Source organism: Amphibalanus amphitrite, unplaced genomic scaffold (assembly GCF_019059575.1).
Source record: "Amphibalanus amphitrite isolate SeventyFive unplaced genomic scaffold, NRLGWU_Aamphi_draft 000113F_arrow, whole genome shotgun sequence".
NCBI classification, from domain to species: domain Eukaryota; kingdom Metazoa; phylum Arthropoda; class Thecostraca; order Balanomorpha; family Balanidae; genus Amphibalanus; species Amphibalanus amphitrite.
Window position 1 is genome coordinate 557,859 of NW_024881608.1, and position 22,305 is coordinate 580,163.

The 22,305-nt window shown below is 48.1% G+C and overlaps 1 protein-coding gene across 1 annotated transcript in view; it reads left to right on the forward strand.

Moving 5' to 3' along the window:
* The window catches only part of LOC122381058 (titin homolog), a 59,095-nt gene extending 44,176 nt beyond the window's left edge, over window positions 1-14,919 (forward strand). The window contains exons 2-7 of the mRNA XM_043364775.1: window positions 1,182-1,348; window positions 11,597-11,728; window positions 12,271-12,349; window positions 12,897-12,995; window positions 13,357-13,539; window positions 14,791-14,919. Coding sequence (XP_043220710.1) covers window positions 1,182-1,348; window positions 11,597-11,728; window positions 12,271-12,349; window positions 12,897-12,995; window positions 13,357-13,539; window positions 14,791-14,900 — 770 coding nt within the window. The 3' untranslated portion in view covers window positions 14,901-14,919. The remainder of the gene's footprint in view (window positions 1-1,181; window positions 1,349-11,596; window positions 11,729-12,270; window positions 12,350-12,896; window positions 12,996-13,356; window positions 13,540-14,790) is intronic.
* The last annotated feature ends 7,386 nt before the right edge of the window (window positions 14,920-22,305 follow it).

Below are 22,305 nucleotides of genomic sequence, written 5' to 3' on the forward strand. Positions count from 1 at the left end.
TAAAAAAAAAATATTCACCGTGCACTGAACGTGGAAAATAATCCCGTCAACAAAAAATGTGATACGTCAGAGATCAAGGACCCGGCACGGCTGCCTTGGGTAACTAATCAGAAAAATGACGCAACCATGACGGAAAATAATGAGCATCCTCCGCCACCAGGGACACACTGGTGAGCCGTGCTGTCTGCCCACCAACCATGGCAGCTGCGGCACGCTGATTACGACCAGAATAGAACTGATGATCATGCCTCCCGAGCACCAGTAGTGATATACTCGACACTCGTGTCAGGTTATATGTTTTTTTTTTTACATTTACTAAAGGACAGGTACAGTTTGGACCTCAATGCACGGCTGTAAGACTTAATCAATTCCCACACATGAATTTTGTAAATGGTGTAATGTGTAATGTGTATCATCCTGTAAATATAGTTGCATATTCATGGCTAGAAGGCTACATTGAAACGTTTCATCCACTACGACTACGGGACAAACTAAATGTGCTGAGTGAGCGTCTGAGACTGAAGGCTGGACGAGACTGGCGTGGCGTGCCGAGACTCACAAGTTTTCCGCACGCGCAGCACCGCTCCGACGAAGATTTATGAACGTATTTTCACCCTTGGCGCGGTATGGAAGTTCCCCAGATAAGGAAAATTAGCCAGGTTTGCATTTAGCCCAGGCCTGAAATTCGTGGAGCACCCGAACGAACCATCTCAGTCGGCCCGCCAAATTTGCCCTGGCTGGCTCGCAGATCGTAGCTAATTATTTCCGCACAGATAGCCGGGCCAGAGCGGTTATGCGTTTTGGCATCATAAATTAGATATGATTGCGACATCATTTTATAACATTGGAAAATAAAAGATAAAATGTAATTTGCCCTTTTCTTTCCAAAATGCCTAGAAATACATCCAAACGAATGATACGAGTATACTAATTGTCTATCTACATAGACTACTGACTACGACTACTGACTGACCTTGTCTGACCACGAGACCTCTGTATCTGACCATTTGATCCCACCGTCCGACCATGTGGCCCATCCGACTGACCAGACCCCTCTGTTCATTCCAAGGCCCTATATAATCACCACAACCTCTCTGTCTCCATGACCCCTCTGTTGACCCCACAACCTCTCTGTGTTGACCCCGTGACCCCTGTCACTGACCTGTGTCACTCTCTTTCAGCGAGTGTCGCCGAGCCGGTGGTGGTGGGTGCCTCGGAGTACCTCGGAGGGGCCGGCGGCTCGGGTCAGATGCCGCGCCTGGAGTATGGAGGAACGGCGAACGTAACCGCCAGCGTGGGACAGACGGCCCGGCTACTCTGCCGCATATACCACCTGGGCGAGAGGGCGGTGAGTGGTTTGCACCTCTGTACCTGAGAGAGAGCGAGAGAGAGAGAGAGAGAGAGAGAGAGAGAGAGAGAGAGAGAGAGAGAGAGGCGAGCGGTGAGTGGTTTACACTCGGATACCTGATGAGGAGTTGTGAGGGATGGTTTGCATCTCTGATGCCTGGGGGAAAGGGCGATGAGGGGTGGTTTGCACCTCTGATACCTGGAGAGGAGCTGTGAGGGGTGGTTTGCCCCTTTGCTTCATGATAAATAAATGGCCGTGATTTGACACCTCTTCTACCAAAGTGGGGAAAATATAACGGGGTTATAAATTATAAAACAATCCTATGCATCCAAGTTGAACGCACGCCATGGTTCATGACAAAGGAATAGTGTGGGCCATATTCGCAATTCTGCACTTCTCTGAAAAGTTAGCAGCGAATAATCGATTATCGATTCGTACCCTTTTACCTCTACCAGGAAGAATTCGAAATGAGTGGCGTATGTCTTCTCCTGAGAACCGATTGTGAGTTACGGATTCTCTACTACTGCTGCATTTGAAAGCCGACTGTATAAATTATAAAGAACCCACTCTAGCTCTGGAAAAGGTGTGGATTTAAGTTGACGAGACTGGCCGCGGCTGGTCGGTTGTGTGCACAGAGTCAAGTGTCTGAGATAAAAGTCACACTTGTCCCGCCGGCAAATAGTCCTGTACAAGAGAAGGAAGCCGAGCCGGTCGTTCAACTGACAGTCTTTGAATTGTCTTGATATTGATTGTGCGGCATATCATTGACATGGCCCATGGCACTCAAATCATTATTTGCCTTCACTGGCATAAGCGAGTACAGCATTTCTACTCCTCAGGCGTATTGATTTTCCACACAAGACACGCATGATGCATACAAATGGCAGCACGCAAATCTCATTTATGACTTTCAACCAATTATGCGCGACATCTCTCCTCGCCGTCAGCCGAATACAAACTTCCAACAGAAAAACAGCAGCATAATCCAACACCCAAAATAGCTGAATCCCCGCACTGCGGTGTAGTGTCCCACTTTTCCCTCGTTATGCCTGGGATAAGTCGCGCGCGGAGGGAGGCGGACGGCCGGCGGGCGCCCCCCCCCCCCCCGCCCGGGCGGGGCGGGGCGGGTGTGATGCTCGCACATCCACACCCGTCTGCGAAGTGCGGGATGGGACGCCGGCCAGCCTAGATTACACACGGAGCGCTGGCATTAGCCGGTCGATTTGTTTGGTGAGTCCACTGCCGGCGGGGAGGGGCGAGAGGCGACTTTTACCGGGTGTCCCGCAGAGCATGGGACCTGGAGAAGGTTGGATGAAAGGAGGCTGGGTCGAGTCTGGAGTGTTATTTGGGATCATGTGGGTGTTGGACTAATTTAGTCAGCTGTGTATTGAAGTTGACATGTATGTAAGTACGTCAGAACTGGGGTAGTAGAATTCAAATCTGATTATCCTGAGGACGTCCCATGGCAAGAATACGGCGAGTTGAAAATTGGGTGGCCTTTGACGTGCACACCGTAAAAGTTCCTGTGGAAATATCCTGTTTTTTTTTGTGTTCTAATTCTGAACGGGTTTGCACCTACCTTTCCCGAATGCAGACAAAAAGATGTGCTGCTTTTATTCTAGCTCAACACTTAAGATGACATTTGTAGCTCGACACCGCTTATTGGTAGCATAATGATCGCATAGCAAATGTTCGTAGTTTCGGCTGCCCAGCCGTGTCACAGCTAAGTCGATATATCGGTGGCTTCCACTTGAGAGTCATAAATGCAAAATCCGTGTCGCCGATTCATGAATACCTTGAGCTACTTAGCACATTTCCAACTAAAGATTGAGTGAGCGTGCGTGAGCCCTCTCGTATCTCTGTGCATAATGGAAAAGCTGGTTTAATTTTTAGTGGGCATTACCTAGTACCTACGTCTCGAAACTAATGGAAATGTGCATCAATGGAAGCTTATGACACTGACCTGCTTAGTTGTGCAGGTGGCCTCTCAAGTCATCAAGGGATGGCCTGGATATTCTTAGACCACAAATTCCCTACCTATACCTGGTGAACGCATTTCAATTCAGAAGTAGAACTCAGTTCATCACACAGATCGCATAGTTTTGGATGCGTTGCAGCTACCGTAAAGTGGGGCTATTTGAGACAGTGGGGCTATTTGAGACAGTATTTAAAATCGCTATAAAATGAAGATCGTTTGATTTGTGTGTGATATTTTTGCTCAGGGAGGTGTGGGATCGAGCAGTAAATCGCGTGAGCAAAAAATTAAGCATAAATTTTAAGTGGTTTTTATTTTATAGCAATTTTAAATACTGTCTCAAATAGCCCCACTGTCTCAAATAGCCCCACCTTACGGTATATGAAGAATTATAGCTTTTATGAGATACTAGAGGGACAGCATTACGCGCAGCGTAAAGAGGGACAGCATTACGTGCACCGTAATAAATCAAGTTTCAATAAAATCGGTCCAGTAGCGGCCGAGTAATGGCCAGAATAAAGTTGGCGTCTCCTCCTGGCCGGCGGTGCTCTGTTCCGGTATTCATTGCCAAAGGTCAGTGACCTTCCGGCTCTGATTTCCCTCAGTTTTGCAGCGAAGAAACTGAGCCTAAGGCGCGTGCTCTCTGCTCGGCGCCAGCCGCGGCCCAAAATCCCGCAAAGATGCGCCCGCCACGTGCAAACCACCGAACCCACCCCCACCAAAATTTAATACGACAAACAGATGCACGCGTCCGACTTAAGTCCAAAATTTCACCCCCCTAGCCCGCACCGTTCCGGAGCAATAGCCCGCCAAGCGTGACGGACGCGTCACATACATACATACATACATACATACATACATACGGACTTTTTGATTTTTATATATGTGAATGAATGTATAACAAATCTACATTTTACATTGTCGTGTCACGTACCCATAGTTCTCGGTATCAATTTTGTTAAGCGTTCAAATCTGACTTTTCGAAACGTAACTCTTGGAATCTTCCATCTTCCTCCATGATATACGGCATCTCAAAATCATGTTCACCGATTTAAAAACCCACGCACATTCCTGATATGAGACGATTTGCATCTCTACAAACGCCTTTCTGGGAATGTTTGCAGCGTTTCCAGCTGCTTCTGCGCATGTTTACTTGGAAATATGCATCCAGTGGCGCGGTAAAGGGGTCGGCATAACGGACAGCTAGTTCTGCGCCGGTGGCTGTCAACCGCAGGCGATACATGCACCGAGATAAACTTAATGGAGCCACTAGCGAGCAGGGTTGTATACCAATCAAGTCGATTGAATTGATTGATTTGATTCAGCGCGTATTTTGAGTTGATTGGATTGAGTCGATTGACGTTTCGAGATGACTGGTTGACTGACTCGTTTGACTTTAGCGACTGGTTGACTGATTTGATTCCCGAAAATTAGAGTGACTCGTATGATTGAGTCGATTGAATGGAAAGTTGAAATAAGTTTTAGTTGACGAAAAATAATGACACCAATTGATGACATCAAAGATCACAAAACTACACTGAAAACTGCTTGTCATCACAACTGCAATATGGAGTAGATGGCCAAATAAAGAACAGGGCCTAAACATGAACAGCCAACTTTGACTTTCAACTGCAATAACTGCTCCAATCCTGTGATAGAACCTGGCGATGCACCTACCTACCTTTCTGCACTCAGCAGGAATTTTTTTTTAATCCAGATGATAAAGTGCAAGGCCCTATATACTAATAAAGTGTGATTAATTACTAATTCACATCTCCACATCTCCTCAGAAACAACCCACTGAACTCTATAAATATCTGAAAACCCTACAAAAATAACTGAAACAAAAGCGCCGTTTTCGTCTCGCTAATTACGTTTACATTAACCCGCGCCCTGATGGGGGGGGGCCATTTTGGCCCCCCCTGTGGTTTTTCTTAAATAGCGAGAAAACGGCGGCACTGCGCGCCGCCAAATTTTGGGTACCTTACCGGGCATCAATTTGACACCTTCACACAAAATTTCAAGTCACAGGTCACCTCAGGTCAGGAGTTATTGAGGTCAAACTGAGGTCATGTTCGAGCAAAAATGAGCAAAAAACATGACATCTTGAAACGCTCACCAATTCTACAGTTAACAAGCAATTTTAAAGTTCTTTATGTGGTTGTGTAGAGAAAAGACGGCGCTACAAAACTGCTATCTCGGATTTTCGAAATTTTGGGATTTTGACCCCCAAAAATAAAAAAATGATTTTTTTTAGAAAAAACTAAAAAAATTCCAAAAAAATTTCGAATTTCGAAAAAACCGGAATATATGTGATAGTCCCTGCGCTCTTCGATATACATACCAAATTTTAGATCGATACCTCTTTTTTTGGCCAAGTTATAGCGAAAAAAACTGTTAAAAATTGATGACGTCAAATTTTTGAACTCAATTTTTAGCAATTCTAGACCTCGTAGCGCAAAACGGAGACCACCGTTGAACTCCCCGTGACGAGCTGCATCGAATCGATACCCATTTTATGCAAAAATATCAACTTTGAAATTTGACCTAATTTGACCTGACCTTGACCTGACCTTGACCAAAACGTGACCTAAGCTGGCCCTAAAGTCTGTCTGACCCACATAATCGCATTTGTCATGTAAAATGAACCATAAAACATGTATCACACGACACTTTCATATTGTGACCCCCCCAGTGACCTGACCTCTGTGACCTGACCTGGTATCAGTGACCTCAAATAGCAAAATATGTGTTTGAAGAACATTTCTCCATCGATGATTTTCAATGAAATGCATTTTACTCGATTTTACAACGCATTTCTTGAAATGCCTGTAAACGGTGAAAATTCAACCTTTGACCTGACCTGTGACGTCATCGGTTTGACCGAGGTCAATGAAATTGGGTCAAAAGGTAGTTCCACGCTGGGGCTATCCAACACCGTTTACCGCTTGTCGCTATGTTGCGTGGTTCTCGAGATCTGAGGGGGGGGGCCAAAATGGCCCCCCCATCAGACCGCGTTGCTCGGCAGACCCCATCTGGGCGCGGGTTAATAGCTAATTTGCGGCATTGTTTAATTTGCAGCAGAACGTTTGTTGATCCTTTTCTCCTGAGAGCCTAGGCATAACATATTTCATTTTCCTTAAAATATTTTACCGAATATTATTAAGTGGTTTTATTTCAATTGAAATAATAATTAAAACGAAATTGGTGTTGTACAACCGACTTATTTTATGATGATCTACCATACTACATGATAATCAATGACGTCATCTTACCAAAAATCAAAAGACGAAGAATAAGGATTTATAAAAGCTTAGCATACTTCTTGGCAAAACGTTTTCTTTGTTTTTAGCAGTCGCACCAACGGCATTTAATTTTCCTTGTTCTTCTTCCTTTGTCCTTAACTTATCCTGTGGTTCCAGAGTCCCTGTCCTTTCCATTTCCTTTTAAATATATTTTTAATGCTCATCCCTATCCCCCAGTCCTAACAGTTTCAAATTGTATTGCAATAAAATGTTTTGAATTCTTCACATATAACCTATCTACCTTCGTTGGTACTGTTGGTAGCCAGTGACACATCTAGGCAGGTAAGTAGGTACCTACCTGCTTTCCTGCTGTCTTCATAAAGCATACCTAATGAAGTTGTCAAATTTATAGCACATTTTCAACACTTTCATATCAATATGGTGTCAGTGTGGCATGTAACCTAGCTAGGTTCATTATGTTCAGGGTTCAATTCAGAAGAGCTCCGCATAACTCACATAAGAGACAGACGGGGGCTTTACATGGGGTAGATGGCCTGATGACTTAGCTGGAATATGACCAAAATTAAATTGACAACTTTTAGGTGAAAGGTGGTGATTTGGGTTAAGGGGCGTTTGTTGAAGTCAACTACTGGGTTATTTTGCACCCATTAAATGAAACTTCTGCTCCAATTCTACCCATTGAACCTCAATATCATGATCCACCTGTCCATCACTAGGTATCCTTCCTTATTACATAGAAACTTTGAATGGCATGGCAATTTATAATTTTAAATGACAATATTTTTGTTTCTTCTGTAGGTAGGTAGGTAGGTAGGTACACCAGACTGCTATGGACACTTTTCCAAGTTGGTGGGGCAAAAAACCTAATGTATATCTTGGTTTGAGTCGTTTGATTGAATTGATTGATTCCTTTCATTGTCGCGTTTGAGTCGATTGAATCAATTCCCGAAAACTGCTCTGACTTGATTGATTTGATTGGTTTCCCAAATTTGTCGTGATTGAATTGATTGCTATTGATTGAGTCGTATACAACCCTGGTAGCGAGTCGGTGCCTCCATACGACCTTGGTGCCTCCATGCCGTTCGCAAAGCTCTACTGTACCCACTAGTTGCGATATAGGTCAGCACGCGAGCTATTGAATGCGATACAGGTCAGCACGCGAGCTTTTGAATTGTGGGATTGTGGGACAGCCTGTGATGGCTGCGATATTTCTTTTGTGAGCGAGTTGGGAGGTAATATAAAAGTGTCGGCGAAGAGATGTAGTTCAGGTGTCAGTGAGTCCCGGTAGTGTATCACACCAGTGAGCATAGCGGTCAAATGGGGTGGCGATGAACCGTCCCGGAGCTAGCCCGTCGACTGGGAAGCGATGAGATGACGATAGGGACGTAGTACGAACTGGAACTGAAGTTTCGAAAAGTTAGCAATGACGATCGACGTAATTAAAGTTACTGTCAGACGCAACTGATCTTACAGTCGGTAATATGTAAATGAAAAATTCCTTTTTGTTGCATCTCACGCCTAAGCAATTTGTTTCTATTCAGCTTCTAGCTCGGGAAAGGCCACTGGTAATTTCTATCGTAACATAGAAGCTCCAGTTTGTCGATAAATTACCAAAATCCTTTTTCAGTAGGTACCGACAGCAGGTCCAATGCCGTTCCTCCAAGCCCAGAGCGATATCAGTGGGTGGAAGTTGCAGGAAACGCTCAGTTCATTCGGTCTGCACTCTGCAGCGCGGGTTAATAGCTGCACTGCAACTGTCGGAGATGGACCCAGGTTCACTTTGATTATTTGTAGTTTTTTCTTAAGGTGGGATGATGATAAAGCCTAGCCGTTAAATAGGCTAGTGCCACATTTTGACGCTGTCGCCGGATAATAAAATATGCTCTTACCTGTGGAATCTCCAGGCTAATATCCAACTAATAGGCTATATTTTATTGAACCCCAATGCTTTTTTGATTTAGCAGACATGAAAAACTGTTGAATAACACCTCCGCACATCTGCTAAGATCACGCCACCTTTATAACTCAGTGGGTTATCGGCGCCGCCATGGTGGCCGGGTGCCGGCGGCGGCCATGGATTTTCCGCCGGCCGCCGGGCCGGGCCGGGCCGGTGTCGACGCCGCGCCGGCCGACTATAGATCTGCTGCCAGAATGGCCTCCTGATATCGGCAGCCGGCTGCCCCGTGTCGTGCTTAACCTTGATGGTCGAATAGCGCCGGCGGCCAGCGACAAGACCCGGCCCTTTTGCGGTGGCTCTGTGGCTAGCAGTGGCATTGTGGTAAGCAGACTGACTAATTTTGTCACATTGATGTCTATGTACATTCTTACATCAAACATTGTCACAAGATGTGGCAATATACATACACAAACGATATATAATAGACAGTACTTAATTTGTATAAGAATGCACAATGAAGCTAAGGCTACTTTCGTTCTTAGAAACTAGGCACTGACGGCGGGGGTTATTTTACCTGACCGACTGGCGGACAGCGCAGGGGCGGACGGACGGCGGTGATAGCTGTCGGCGCTCGATGACAGATATATGCGACTTATAAAGCACGATCAAACCCCGTCGGCGAGCAGTGAGGTATTGGTAGTGACGTGCAGTGATGGAACAGCGCTGTCGCAGAAATGGACGACATTCAATGCCGGATCAGCCGCCGTGATGGCGGAATGGGGGATCGCGATGGTATGCATATCACATCTTCTGACCTGGCCTGAGGGCTGGTGAACGAGTGAGCTGACATAGAAACGAGCTGCGATCTGAGCTTAAGTGGTGAGCTAGCCGGGGCCGGAGCCGGTGGTGAGCTAACTACAGTCTGAGCCCTTGGTCGAGCCCTTGGCCGAGACTGGAGTCGGTGGTAAACTAGCTAAGGCATGAGGTGCAGCGATGAGTTAGCCAAGGTCTGAGATAAGTGGTGAGATAGCAAGTTCTGAGCCAGTGCTGGGCTGCTAAGATAGGCAAGTTGTAGCTACCACGGCGGAGTCACTATGCCTCTGCAGCGAGTAGAAGTCAGAGAGATAACGAGGTGCATTAGCATAGGAAATTTGTTGTTCCTACAGCCTACTTGCAGCCATTAATCTGCAACAGTATGATGGAATGGCTGAATGAAATGGGCTGTGCGGGGCAATTTCCGCCATTGTGCTGACCATGATGCCAGTTCGGCACGTAAATCAGCTGCACTTCGCTCTATTGATCGGGCATGCCAATTCACGGCTGCATCCGTCTGGGCTGTTGTCGGTTCGCACGGCTCCCCTGTGCACTGTTACAATCAGAGCACTATATTACGACAATGGCTCGGAAACGTGCCAATCCCCGGCGCCACAACAGACAAATTAGCGGCCTGCAAACACGACTCACCGCCTGCCGGATGCTCGTCCGGACTTCAACAGGAGTTATTTCAGACAATCACGTATTCCTGACAACAAGAAACGGCCAGCAACCCCGCTGAGCGTGCCTGGCGGCAGTCGTGTTTTACTTTGTCCAGAAAAACGTCAATCTATCGATATTACCATTTGCATAATTATCAGGAAAACAAATTGTCAATAAAAGCTGGGAGCGTATCTAACAATGGATTTGTTAACGAATTCCATATGAAAATAGGCATACTTTTGCCCCAAATCAAGTCATGTTTTTATATTTGTATCTCTTGTTTTATTGCTATTAGATGAAGTTAACAAACCACGGTACTATTTCATTGCAAACAGAGGATAATTCTTGAAATATTACAAAGGTACATACATGCAACGTGTGACAAGCATTAAATATATTTTATTGCAATCTGGCATTACCAACCTGATCCAATCAAAAAACAAATTGAAATGTCATGACGCTTCAATATGATCCCATATCGTCACCGTTAAACAAGAATGAATCTCTGTCGTACCCCACGTTTACAATTCATCAAGTCGATGGATGTGGAATGTATAAACACAAGATCAATCTTCGATCTTCTATATTGAAGGGCAGACGTGAAAACATACTACCCCACAATGACATCGGGCGCCTGCAATCAATGCCATCCAAATAAACAGAGCCGCCGAGTATTCCTAGACAGTCAAACATTAAAAACAGTCCAGCGCGCCTCAGGGCCATCTGTGCTGTCCACTGTCCAGCGAATGGCACATGTTGAACATGCTACGTGCAAACGGAGCAATCAAGGAGCATTTCCAGACTCGGGCTCTGCGATGTACTCTACATGATCATATGATGTGGACCGATGTTTAACCATCTGCATGTACCTACTCATTAGCCATTCATGATGTTTTATGGTTAGCGATTTGACGAAATCGTAAACCTTTCCTGTGGCGCGTTCGATTAAAGGGACCCTCCCACCTCCAAAAAAGTTAATGAATTGGCATGAAAGTGATGTCGCTCGGTTCAGAAAGAGCAAAAATGAATATCTACCAAATTTCATCGAAAAATACTCACCGGTTTTCAAGATATTAGACTTTTACTTTTGTTTACTTTTTGGGATCTCCGCTGTTCCTAGCGACTTTATTTGAAAGTGCGGCATTTGTTGCGCGCAAAGCAGCATATACCACCGCGTGCTGCCAAACGTTTTAGTAAAAGATTTAAAAATCGTTAGATCTCCGCTGACGTCACAAATTCTAAGGGGGCATACCAATGCATTAGCCCCTTAGAATCCGAAAACTGCAAGTTTGAAATTCCATATCTCCGAATTAAAGCATTTTTCGATGTTGTGAATGCCCAAACCGGTATTTTCAGGCCATGGCCACCAATTTGGCTATCTCAACTCAAAACTAATGTTAAGGTGGGAGGGTCCCTTTAACGAGACGTAGCCATGAATGCGTCATTGGAAACTTAAAGATAACATTCCCAACACCTTATTCAATAATTATAATCGAATGAATACCGATTCCGACTATTAGCATTATTTTAAGAAAATCGTTCCGATTACGAGGTGCTTAGGCCCCAACACCCACCATTTTCCAGCTGAGGAATCGGCACAGCTCATCTTACCACTCGTATCCTCTGTTTCACAGGTCTCGTGGATCCGTAAGCGTGACCTGCACATTCTGACTACGGACATCTTCACGTACACGTCCGACGCGAGGTTCCAGGTGGCGCACCAGGAGGGCTCCAGCAACTGGACGCTGCTCGTCAACTACGCGCAGGTGAGGCGGGTGCGCCAAAACCCGGCCGTGCCCGACTAATGGTGACGTTATTTCCTGCCAGAGTGAGCCATTGCGCGCCCTCCGTGCTTATTGCTATTGCCAGGGAACGTAACAATGTTAGCGAGAATAATATGTGTCATGAATTTAGCTACGCCACAGGGCTTAAACATTGCAATTAGCTAATGACTTGTTTGCTGCATAACTGATTTATGAGACGAGCGATGTTCGTTGCTGCCAACGACAAAATGTGTTTGTTGTTGTTGAAATTAAAACACAAACGAGCTTCAATTATGATCAATGCATTCAAAACAAACAAAAATAAAACACGTGGTTGATATATCAGCAACATTAGGGAAAGCATGACAAAATCGAACCAAATCTATTGCTTATTTTGACCCATACGCTTTCGACATCACAATAAATGCCAAGAGAATGCATTATCTCATCGCAGCAATTTTGTTCTGACCACATTAGAAGTGCTGGCAGCATCTTTCCCGTCACTCTGCCGCTGATATGACATTTTCTCCCGTTCCTGTTCACAGACGCGCGATTCGGGCATCTACGAATGCCAAGTGAACACTGAGCCGAAGCGCTCGCTGGCTTTCAACCTGCACGTTGTGGGTGAGTGTACCACGCACATTCCATGGTCTGACCGCTGACGAATATTCACCTCCCTCGGGTCGACTGCGCTGCGTTGGAGGAGGAGGTGTAGGAGTGGGGGGAAGCTCAGGGGCAGAGGGGGCGGAGGGAGAGGAGGGCTAATCCGACTGATGAGCCGTCTAAGCCCCAGCTGGTGGGGCCGATTATCCACCGCCCCGGCCACTTTCTTTGATATCCTGCTAAATGGGCGAACCGACTCAGAACGGACGTCCTAGCCGTCAGCTCGCGTTACTGTAAACGGATGGCGCCGCCCGCGCCGGCAACCAAATCATCTGCAGCCACATTCCTCAGCCAGAGCTGGTATAACTTATGGCATGAACTTCGTTGCTATGTGGCAAATGTTACAGCAAGTGGATAAGCTTACTACGCTGCCAAATTTTGTTAATAAATATTTAAATGGTAAAGCTAGTATCAATGGTCTCCACAAACTTCAAGAACTAGATGTAGCATGCAAGTATCGTGAAGTCTGCCCTCGGCACCACTAACCCGTTGTTTTGTTTTGTTCCAGAGTCTTTTGCAAGAATTCAAGGTCCTGGGAGAGTGTTTGCCAAATTCAACTCCATTCTGCGTCTAACCTGTGTGGTAAACATGCCCAGGAACAGCAATGGTAAGCTTTTCGGCTAGCCGCGCCATCTGGCTACCGTAATCCGTTCAATGTCAGCTAGCCAAGGACTGGCTGGCCTTGTGTGCAGATTCGTGCATTGATTGTTTGGTAACTGGAACGGAACGCATCGTGTAACCGGCGTCTTCATGTTCCATTGGAATCGTATTGTTATGCAAATTGTCTTCGCGAAAGGTTTTTGTGTACCATTTGCTTATTTACGTATGCTGTTCAATCATTGTCAATCGTTTGTTCACCGTTGCTGTTTATACAGATTTCCACGGTTCCACCCACTCTCCTTTTACTTTCCCACTCGCAGAAGTGAAGGGCTGGCCCCTCCTCTCACCCCGTCTGCCCTCCGTTTCAGTTGAGCTGACCTGGCTGCTGGACGGCCGTCCGCTCAGCGAAGAGCGCTGGGTCACAGAGAGCTCTGACGAGTACGTCACCTCGCGACTCGTCATCCGGTCCGCGCGGGACTCCGACTCGGGCACCTACACGTGCGCGCCCACACGTGCCGCGCACGCCGACGTGCAGGTGCACGTGATCAGCGGTGAGTCCCAGCTCCACCGGGGAGGTCACGGGTCAGAGGTCACGTGACCTGGGCCGCCACGGTGGCGATTGGTGATCAGTTCAAGCTGTGTTCCTGGAACGGTTGCGGCGCCGCGGAGGTGTTTCGGAGAAACGAGCTTCACAATGGGATGGCAGAATGCAGTAATCACGTGTTTGGTGCCATAATGAGCTCGTGCGAGACATCAGTTCTCAGGTGGAATGGTTCTGTATCACAGCCGAACATGAAACATGTCCAACGTCTTGAGGTAGACAATCGCCCATATTGGGCCATTCAATGGGCCGAGGGTAGATACGAACAGGAAATAATCAATCCACAGCCATTTGTTGATGAGGACGGCATTGCTTATACAAGGTTAATGTGCAGTTTGCAGGCAGTCCAGAGCTGGATTAGGGAAACTAATAAGCGGATAGGGAGCCGCTATTCGGCTCTAGGACTCTAGAAGCGCCAAATTGGCAACTCATCTACTTTTTGTTATTAAATAAACTTTAAGAACTTAGCAAAGTCATGAATTAGGTACTGAAGGGAAAAAAATATTGTTAACACTTAACTTATATTATTTTACTTGCAATCATGTCATAAATGGCGTCTTTTAGTCACTAAATTTGCCACGTAATTTTAAATTACAGCAAATGTGTCAGCACGTACCGCTGACAGGAAACTCTGGAGTGTCAAACGTCCAGCTTTAGCGCTGCACATTCGTCCATGGCTCTGGTTAATCCTCTTAGCCCGACACGAGCGCATTTGCATACTGCGTCTAAAACGAACAGAGTATCTCGTGAGCAACGTCATTCCAGCCGCCATTTTAGCTAATCGCTGCGTGCGGCGCTGTCCGTTTCCGGTTTGTCCTCAGGCGGCGCTGTCCGTTTTCTGTTTAGCTATGGGTTGCGCTGCCCGTGTCCGTTTCCCGACACTGTCCGTTTCCGTTTCGTCTCCGGTTTGCGTCGTCTGCTTCCGTTTATCCTCGGGCGGCGCTGTCCTTGTCTGATTTGAGGTGTAGTCCGTTTCCGGTTGTCCCCGGACAACGCTGTCTGTTTCCGGTTTGTCCGCGGGTGGTGCTGTCGGTTTACTGTCCGCGGCGCTGTCTTTTTCCGTTTATCCTCCAGCGGTGCTGTCTGTTTCCGGTTTGTCCCCGGTCAGCGCTGTCCGTTTCCGGTTTGTTCCCGGGCGGCGCTGTCCGTTTCCGGTTTGTCCCCGGTCGCTGACCCAGCTGTCTGTCTGTCTGTCCGGCAGGGGAGCACCCTGCGGCGATGCAGCACGGCGTGGCCGGCGGTCAGCGCCCCGTCTGCCCGCATCTTATCCTCCTGCTCATCGGCCATGTTATTGTTGCGTGTTCTAGATAATAAACGGATGTTTTCATAAGATGATCTCTGATGAGGGATGGGCGCGGTCAGCGGCGCGGGACGATGAAATAATCCGACACGCGATAATCTGTTGGATGTTTGGGCTAGCGCGGATAAGTGCCTAGAAAGCAGCTGCCAGTGCGGCACGCTAAAGCGCCACTAACAGCGCTGAGGTAGTTACCATGCGTGTGAGATCAGATGAGTTGTATTCCGATGTCGCAGTTAGGCAAACGAACCAAACATTGTTCGATTTTTTAACTTTGCAACTTTCGAACAAAACAAAGAATTGAAAGTCCCAACTTAAGCTGAGAAATACAATCGGAAATGTAACCACTTTTCAACACATGTTCCAGTTTCACCTGACTCAACAGCATACATACAAGTGAACTCTTGAAACCGCCATGCGTCACAATTCAAATGGAGGCGAGCTTTATTAGTATGCAGAGCCGGAAAACGCTGCAATAGGACCACAAAAGGGTTATCCTTTGAATGCGATTGCTCTTTAACGGTTTGACAGAACCGGTACGGTCCGCTGCTTGCGTCCTTTTAACAGGCGCGTAAATGAATTTAATGAGCATTACGGCGCGTAAATGGACGATCCAGAGCGCGCCAACAGTGCGATGCTTCGCATGATTAAACGGACGTGTTGATGGGCTGCCAGCGTATTCGTGGCTTATCGACAGCGTAACGTATAGATTGAATGGTGCAATACAATGAGCGATACGATACAACAATGTGTGGGCAATTTGCATGCCGATCATTGCTTCAATGGCCATGTCAATGACTTTTTCAAATAGGTTAAGTATCATGGCGTGCAACAGCTTATTGGTATGCGAAAAATATTCAACCTCTTTAGTATGATGGAACAAGGAGGTGCCACTTAACGCAAAAAACTTGTAAACAAAGCATTATTTTCATAAAGCATATTTGCATTCGGTTCATACAACAATGGTTTTCCTGTTACGCTTGCAAACTTGTATGGATGGCTAGATAAGTGGATACATAGATCTGTGAGATATATTTTCATTTACGAATTTTTATGTTGGTTTTGCCATCTAATTTCCACATAAGCCATATTGATTCGGAGGAGTTTTAGATTTAACCTTATCCGAGAGTGGATCCCTCCACATATAAGCTGACTTTGGTCAGGATTCAAAGTTAGACAGTTGGCACCGACTGCCGAGCACCAGCGACCAACAGATATGTACTCGTATCTCTTTCAAATGGCGTTACACTCAGAACATTACAAAATATGGAGGTGAGAAGTTTAACGCTAGTCCTGACACCATTTCCGTAATTCCGGAGGTGGTCCTTCGCGTTATTTACAGCATGGATTGTGATTCGATGTTCAGAATCAGCGAAAGTTTTGTTCTGTGGCTGGTCAGCGCGGTCGCACGCTACATGCGACCGCGTAACACACTATAGGCAGAGTTGCATCAGCGGTAGCGCGCTGTGGAGACGTGAAGTCATTCGGTTGAGAAGTTTAAGAAGTATCTGACCAGGCGGTCGATGGCAGGGTGCACCCTTCAAATCCCTCAGGGATTTGCCTAAGGGGAAAGAGATAGAATAGAGAAAAGGCAAGAAAGTTGCAGGCTTCCAGAGCTTGCTTCGAGTTGTCCCGAGTAGCAATTTCCCATGCCGGAGGCAGCAGATGCTCCATGGATCCGAATGACGTGAAGCTGGAAACAGTATGTAAAAAGAAGCTTATAGAGTCCTAATAAATAGAAACTTTGGAACTGCTTATTGTGTCCTGTCATTTCGCTGCATTACTAATTTTACGCGGACATGTTTGACTTTGGCAAAAGTACGTAACAGCCTGCAATATTTTGTCACCTGTCAGAGGTTTGGTAGCAGTTGCCAAGCATCACGTATAGCATCCAGTCATTTAGGCTCAGTTCCAGTAAGGCTACACACACTGGTCTATGGTCTTGCAAAAATGGTTATTCGTTACAATGCTACATGGTTATTCCATGGTCATGGTTATTCGTTACAGCATGATGAAAGACGAATCAACTGACTGCTAAATACCACATCGCAATGCGCGAATCGTAGTTGGAATCCAGCTGGTCATACGATGCGTTTTCAACTGGTCAATGTTTCGCGGTGCAACACAACCAGACGTGATTCGGCGAACCCACTGCACTTCTGACAGCGTTACCTGCACGAACTTCGGGCGAATAATCAACAGTCATTGGAAAAGAGGATAATGCATCCGTTTAATGAACAGGGCAAAATACGTGTTATGGTCGGATGGGTGATGCCAGGGCTGGCCGAACTCACCGTTCAGAGTCGGAATAACAACACTCGTATCCGTATATTTCGCTCACAACTGTAGGAAGAGGAACACCGTCACATTCTGGTGACGCATTAATCGAAGTCTAACCTTATTGACTTCTCGCAAAGCCACTTGAAGCGTGCCGGGAGCGTATGGGATTTGTACGAATGACTATAGCAGGAAAAACTTCCATTTTCTGTTCTTAGAAGCGTGCAACCTTCATCTAAAGTCAACTAAATTCCATTGCCATTTTGCGCATCTTCACTGGTAATCTCATATGCTCATCCGTATCCTGTTGCTGTTTTTCTTCCTGAAGTCACCACTACCAAGAAATATCAATGCCTTGAAGTTAATCACTGCGCTGCCTTTAGTTTGTCAAATAGGGGCGCATTTCATTTCATGGTCGGCGGCGCGTGGAGTCGATTTAGCGGCGCACAACTCATCACCAAGTATACTCGACCCGACATCAACTTGTCGATGAAAGGCGTCTGTCATTAGACGCCCGCCCAGCTGGAAAATAAGACCGCGGCACCCACCCACCTCCCGGCCTGTGGGGCAAGTTCACACCACTAGGAGGTTGCAGCACACAAACGTCATTCGTCGACGTAAAAAGTAGCCACAGGTAGATGTAAAGAGATGCATTCAGTAAAGGCAGGGCACGGTGATGCCAAGGAAATGTTCGTCATTTGCGCACTGGTGAATGCAGTGAAAGAAAAAGGGATAAATGGTCACAGTAAAGCAATAACATTATCTCCGAGCTATCTAATTAAAGCAAGAGCGATATTCAAACACTAGCCAGATAATAAGTAAGTACCTACTTATATCGTTGTGTACATTTATTTTGAAACTGGACGCAGTGTATCACGCCAGACCGACATTGAATAGCCGACGCCATTGAACGACATTGAATTTCATGGAATCTTCATCGACTCACAAAGAAATCTTGAAGATTTACACTCTTCAAGACACCCAGGCTCCGTTTATAATTCGAGCATTCGACTCCGGGAGTCAGCAATTAAATAACTAAAGTAACAACAGCGTCTACCACTCAGGCAATTGCCACTGCCATGAATATCAATACTAACTGACTGCCCTATCTTTCTTGACCGTCTCTCCTAGACTCCTGAGCTGAACTGGCATACCCTTCTCTACAAACTCATAATCATTTCTGGCACTGATACCAAAATGTATACCCACCTACCCGCCGGTGGCGACCCAACGCAGCGACACGCTCCTTTTTCCCCGCCCGCCTCCAAACTCGGTCAGCCTCCGGCCCATCTCTCTGCCTGTTATTACACTGCCCCGCTTCATCTCCGTGGAGTGGGTGGGAGCAGAGAGGAGCGGAGAGGAGAGGAGAGGAGCAGAGAGGAGCAGAGAGGAGCGGAGAGGAGAGGAGAGGAGCATTACCTCCCCCGGGAGGGAGCGTCACCCCTCACCCTCTCCGGGCTCACGCAGCCGTGTTGTCTCAGTCTCGACTTATCCACGCCGGCGCTCGTCCACTGTCAATATTGCCAGAGGCGAATGTGCGTGGGGCCGTATTGAAGCGGCTCGCCCGCCCGCGGGGTGCGCCGTAACTCGGCCGGTTTGGCCGGGAGCGAGCCCCTCGCCAGCCGAGACCCCGAGAGGAGTTTGGCCGACTGAGAGCGGTGCAATTGTGATGGTATTTATCTGCGCAGACCTGTAAATTAAGCATTGATATGACCGTGCGATCAAATTGTTACTGGAAACAGTAAATAAGAAATATCTCATAGGTTTGTAAATCGCCGAATTGGAGGCTCTGGTTCAATGCCAAGGCCTTGATATAAGACAAGTGTATTGCAGAAAGGTAACGTTGGTATGTCGTCCTTTCAACAGATATTCGTTTTAAAAATCCCTCACTCTTTAAAACAAGCGAGCATGGGACAGCCAAACTCCCAACATCAGGCATTCAGCCGCTTGCGATAGTCACTGGTAGGTATATGATGTATGTACCGCAAACATCCCAAGTCTTCTCCCTCGAAACTCTCGCTATATCCTGCCATAATGAAACAAGTTTACATCATAATCCAAGACGTCACCCCCGACAGCCCTGTCGCAAGTTCATACCACTTTCCTCTGAACACCAGCTGGCTGCTTTTTTTCTGTGCCGTGTTTTAGAGCGCGTTTCTCTGGTCTGAATACCGCCGGAGCGTGCCCCGTGTGCGGCCGAAAGCCGTCAGAATCAGGCTATTGTTGTCGCCTGAAGCCGAGCTGACGTATAGGCGCTGTATCACTGCAGCTATCGCCGCAGGCGGAGCGGGGCCGGGGGGGGGGAGAGGGGGAGGAAAGGTGGTCGAACGCAGTCCACACTGTCAAGCGCTGGTGCAGGATGTTGCGGAAAGGTGGCAAGAGCGAGGGATGGTGAGGGGAGGCCAATAAGGAGCGATGGAAAGTGACATGGAGAGTGTCGATAGGAAGCAAAGGAGTGACCGGGACCGATCAGGGACTCATGAAAGTGAGAGAAACAATGGGCTGGGTACCGATGGAGATTGGAGACCGATGAGGCCCATACCTATAGTTTAAAGATGGGCACCTAGCCACCTATAGAACCAGAGAGGCCATGACAAGGGGAATCCACCGGTGCCGAGAACTACGAGAGACCCACGAGTGTCGCCGCATCGTTCAGCGAGCAGATATTCCAGAGTTTAAACTGTGCTAATCGCTGAGTTTATGCCTTCTCGAGCAATTTGCCGACCTAGAATTGCTCCTTCCTCAGCTAGCGTGGACATAATTCCCTGTAACGAGGAAAATGAGCTAACTGGTTTTGGTTCACGTCAGGCCTACATATGTCCTAAAAATAGCGTTTTGTTATCCTTTGTCAACGCGAAGCCATAGCTTCAGCAAAAACACCGTGTTGATAAGGTCGTCTGAAATCGATCGTCGTCCTAAATACACAGCGTCCACCGTTCCGCACCTCGGCGCCACGGGCAGCTAATCGTTCTCGGGGTGGAGCTTTTCAATCAGGGCCGGACAGGCGGGGCGGCGCGGCGGCGGCCACCGGCGGCTCTGCAGACCTCTCCCGAGGCTGCAGTCATTTCGGGGCGACTTCGCGGCCTGTCGGCCGGCCGTGGTAGCCCATCACTCAAGGGCCGTCCAGAAACCGGAGCTGCGGACCGCCACCCTGCAGACTGAGCCCGCGAACAAGGTGGAACATGGCGAGCGGTGTTCAACCGGGGCCGTAATCTGCATGTCTGCGTGTGAAATGGGCGGCGATTACGAGTCTACTCGTGTGTGGTCAATTAAGGATGAGTAGGGACTTTGTGTCTATTGCATTTTTCATTGATGAAACGAAGAGAGAGAGAGAGAGAGAGAGAGAGAGAGAGAGAGAGAGAGAGAGAGAGAGAGAGAGAGAGAGAGAGAGAGAGAGAGAGAGAAACATACAGACGACAGACAGATGGAATTCTGAGAATAAACATAACGATAAACGTACAACAGTTCGTTTTACGGCACATCGGATATCATTTTCCTCTCTCGACTGAGATAAAAGTGTTGACGTAGCACTGTCGATGTGTGGAGCGAATCCTGTATTTGAAGGCGATACATCACTGTGATCAAAGTTGCGATACGTGACGGCCCATCTATAAGAGTATGGTTATTTCTTTCGACAAATCAGGTTTCTAAGGTATCGTACAACGATTGTCCCAAGAAGAAGCATGATACCGTTCCTCTAAGACAGCCTGCAATTTATCTCCCAGATGCAACCAAGACCTGCAAACAGCCTTCCATTCCTCCGGGATTTCGCCAAGGCTCGAACAACGCAACGACTGTTGTCTGCATGTCTTGTATTTTGTTTTATAACGATAATAACGCCGGTGCGACGATGTAGTCGTCAACGAGCCGCGACTGTGGCGCCTGCCTCCCTGCTGGCACGGGTGAGAGTCGCTGATGTGTGCCAGCACAGCGTTACCATTCATCGGGCACATCACGGCTGTATCAGCGGGCGTGCCAAGGGGAGAGGGGGAGAGTTACACAGACTAACCCGGCCAGTATCGAGTCCAGGGAAGTGGGGACAGTCACACAGCCTTACTCACCCATTGCCGGTTTCCGCTCTCAATGCGCAGTGAGCAGTGAGCACCCAACCGTTTTATCGTATCGCCTGCCCCGTCTCAATCATTGGATGAGAGGATTAACGGTGGACAGAGGACGGTGGACGGTGGACAGTGGACGGTGGATTGTGGACGGTGGACGGTGGACGGCCGCCGTTAAACGCTCGGTGGCCGGCCCGGCGGTCGGCGCCCGGCAGCCCTCTCGTCTCCAGCAGAGCGGGTCTCGGGCGCCAGCCGCCGCCCGTATCGCCGCCGGGCCGCCGGGAATGACCTATGGCCGCCGGACAGCTCGTTTTCCGAGTGACCGGATCTGGACAGCGGCGCGGGGATTTTCATCGGTTACAAATGAGTGGCCGCGCCTCCGATAACAAACGAGCCGACAACGCTGACTGCGCGCCGGCCGCCCTGTCGCGGACCGTGTCCGACGGCCCGGAGCGGCCGGAGGCCCGGAGCGGCCAGGGGCCCGGAACAGCCAGGGCCCGGATCAGCACTGTCCCGGAGCAGCCAGAGGCTCAGACCAGGCCTGTCCCGGAGCGGTCAGAGACTCAGTCCGACCCTGTCCCAGAGTAGCCATAAACTGGCAAGCCTGTTCCTGAGTAATCAGAGACTCAGACCAGACAGAGGCTCAGACCAGCCCTGTCCCGGTCCCATGCCCTAAATCAGACCCAGCCTCAGACCCAGGCTCAGACCGACCCCGTCCGAGAGCAGCCAGAGGCTCAGACCAACCCTGTCCCAGACCCAGCCCCAGACCCAAACCAGGGCCAGCTCAGGACCAAACCAGGCCCAGCCCCAGCTCTTCAATCAGCCCCAGCTCAGGCCCAAAGCGGACCCAGCCCAAGCCCAGGTCAGACCCAGCCCTGTCTAAACCCCAGGCCCAGCCCGCAGGGCCTGTCTTAGGCCTTAGCCCCAGCAGCCCAGCAGTCTAGCCCACCGCCAGAAGTTCTCCCTGACCCCACATTGAGCCACAAGGAGTCGCTTCTCCTGCACAGCTGATGTGGAAGTAGCGAGGTGTCCCGCTGATCTGGGGCATTTCACCCATCCTGTTGCATCTGTTACGTTGAGAGCA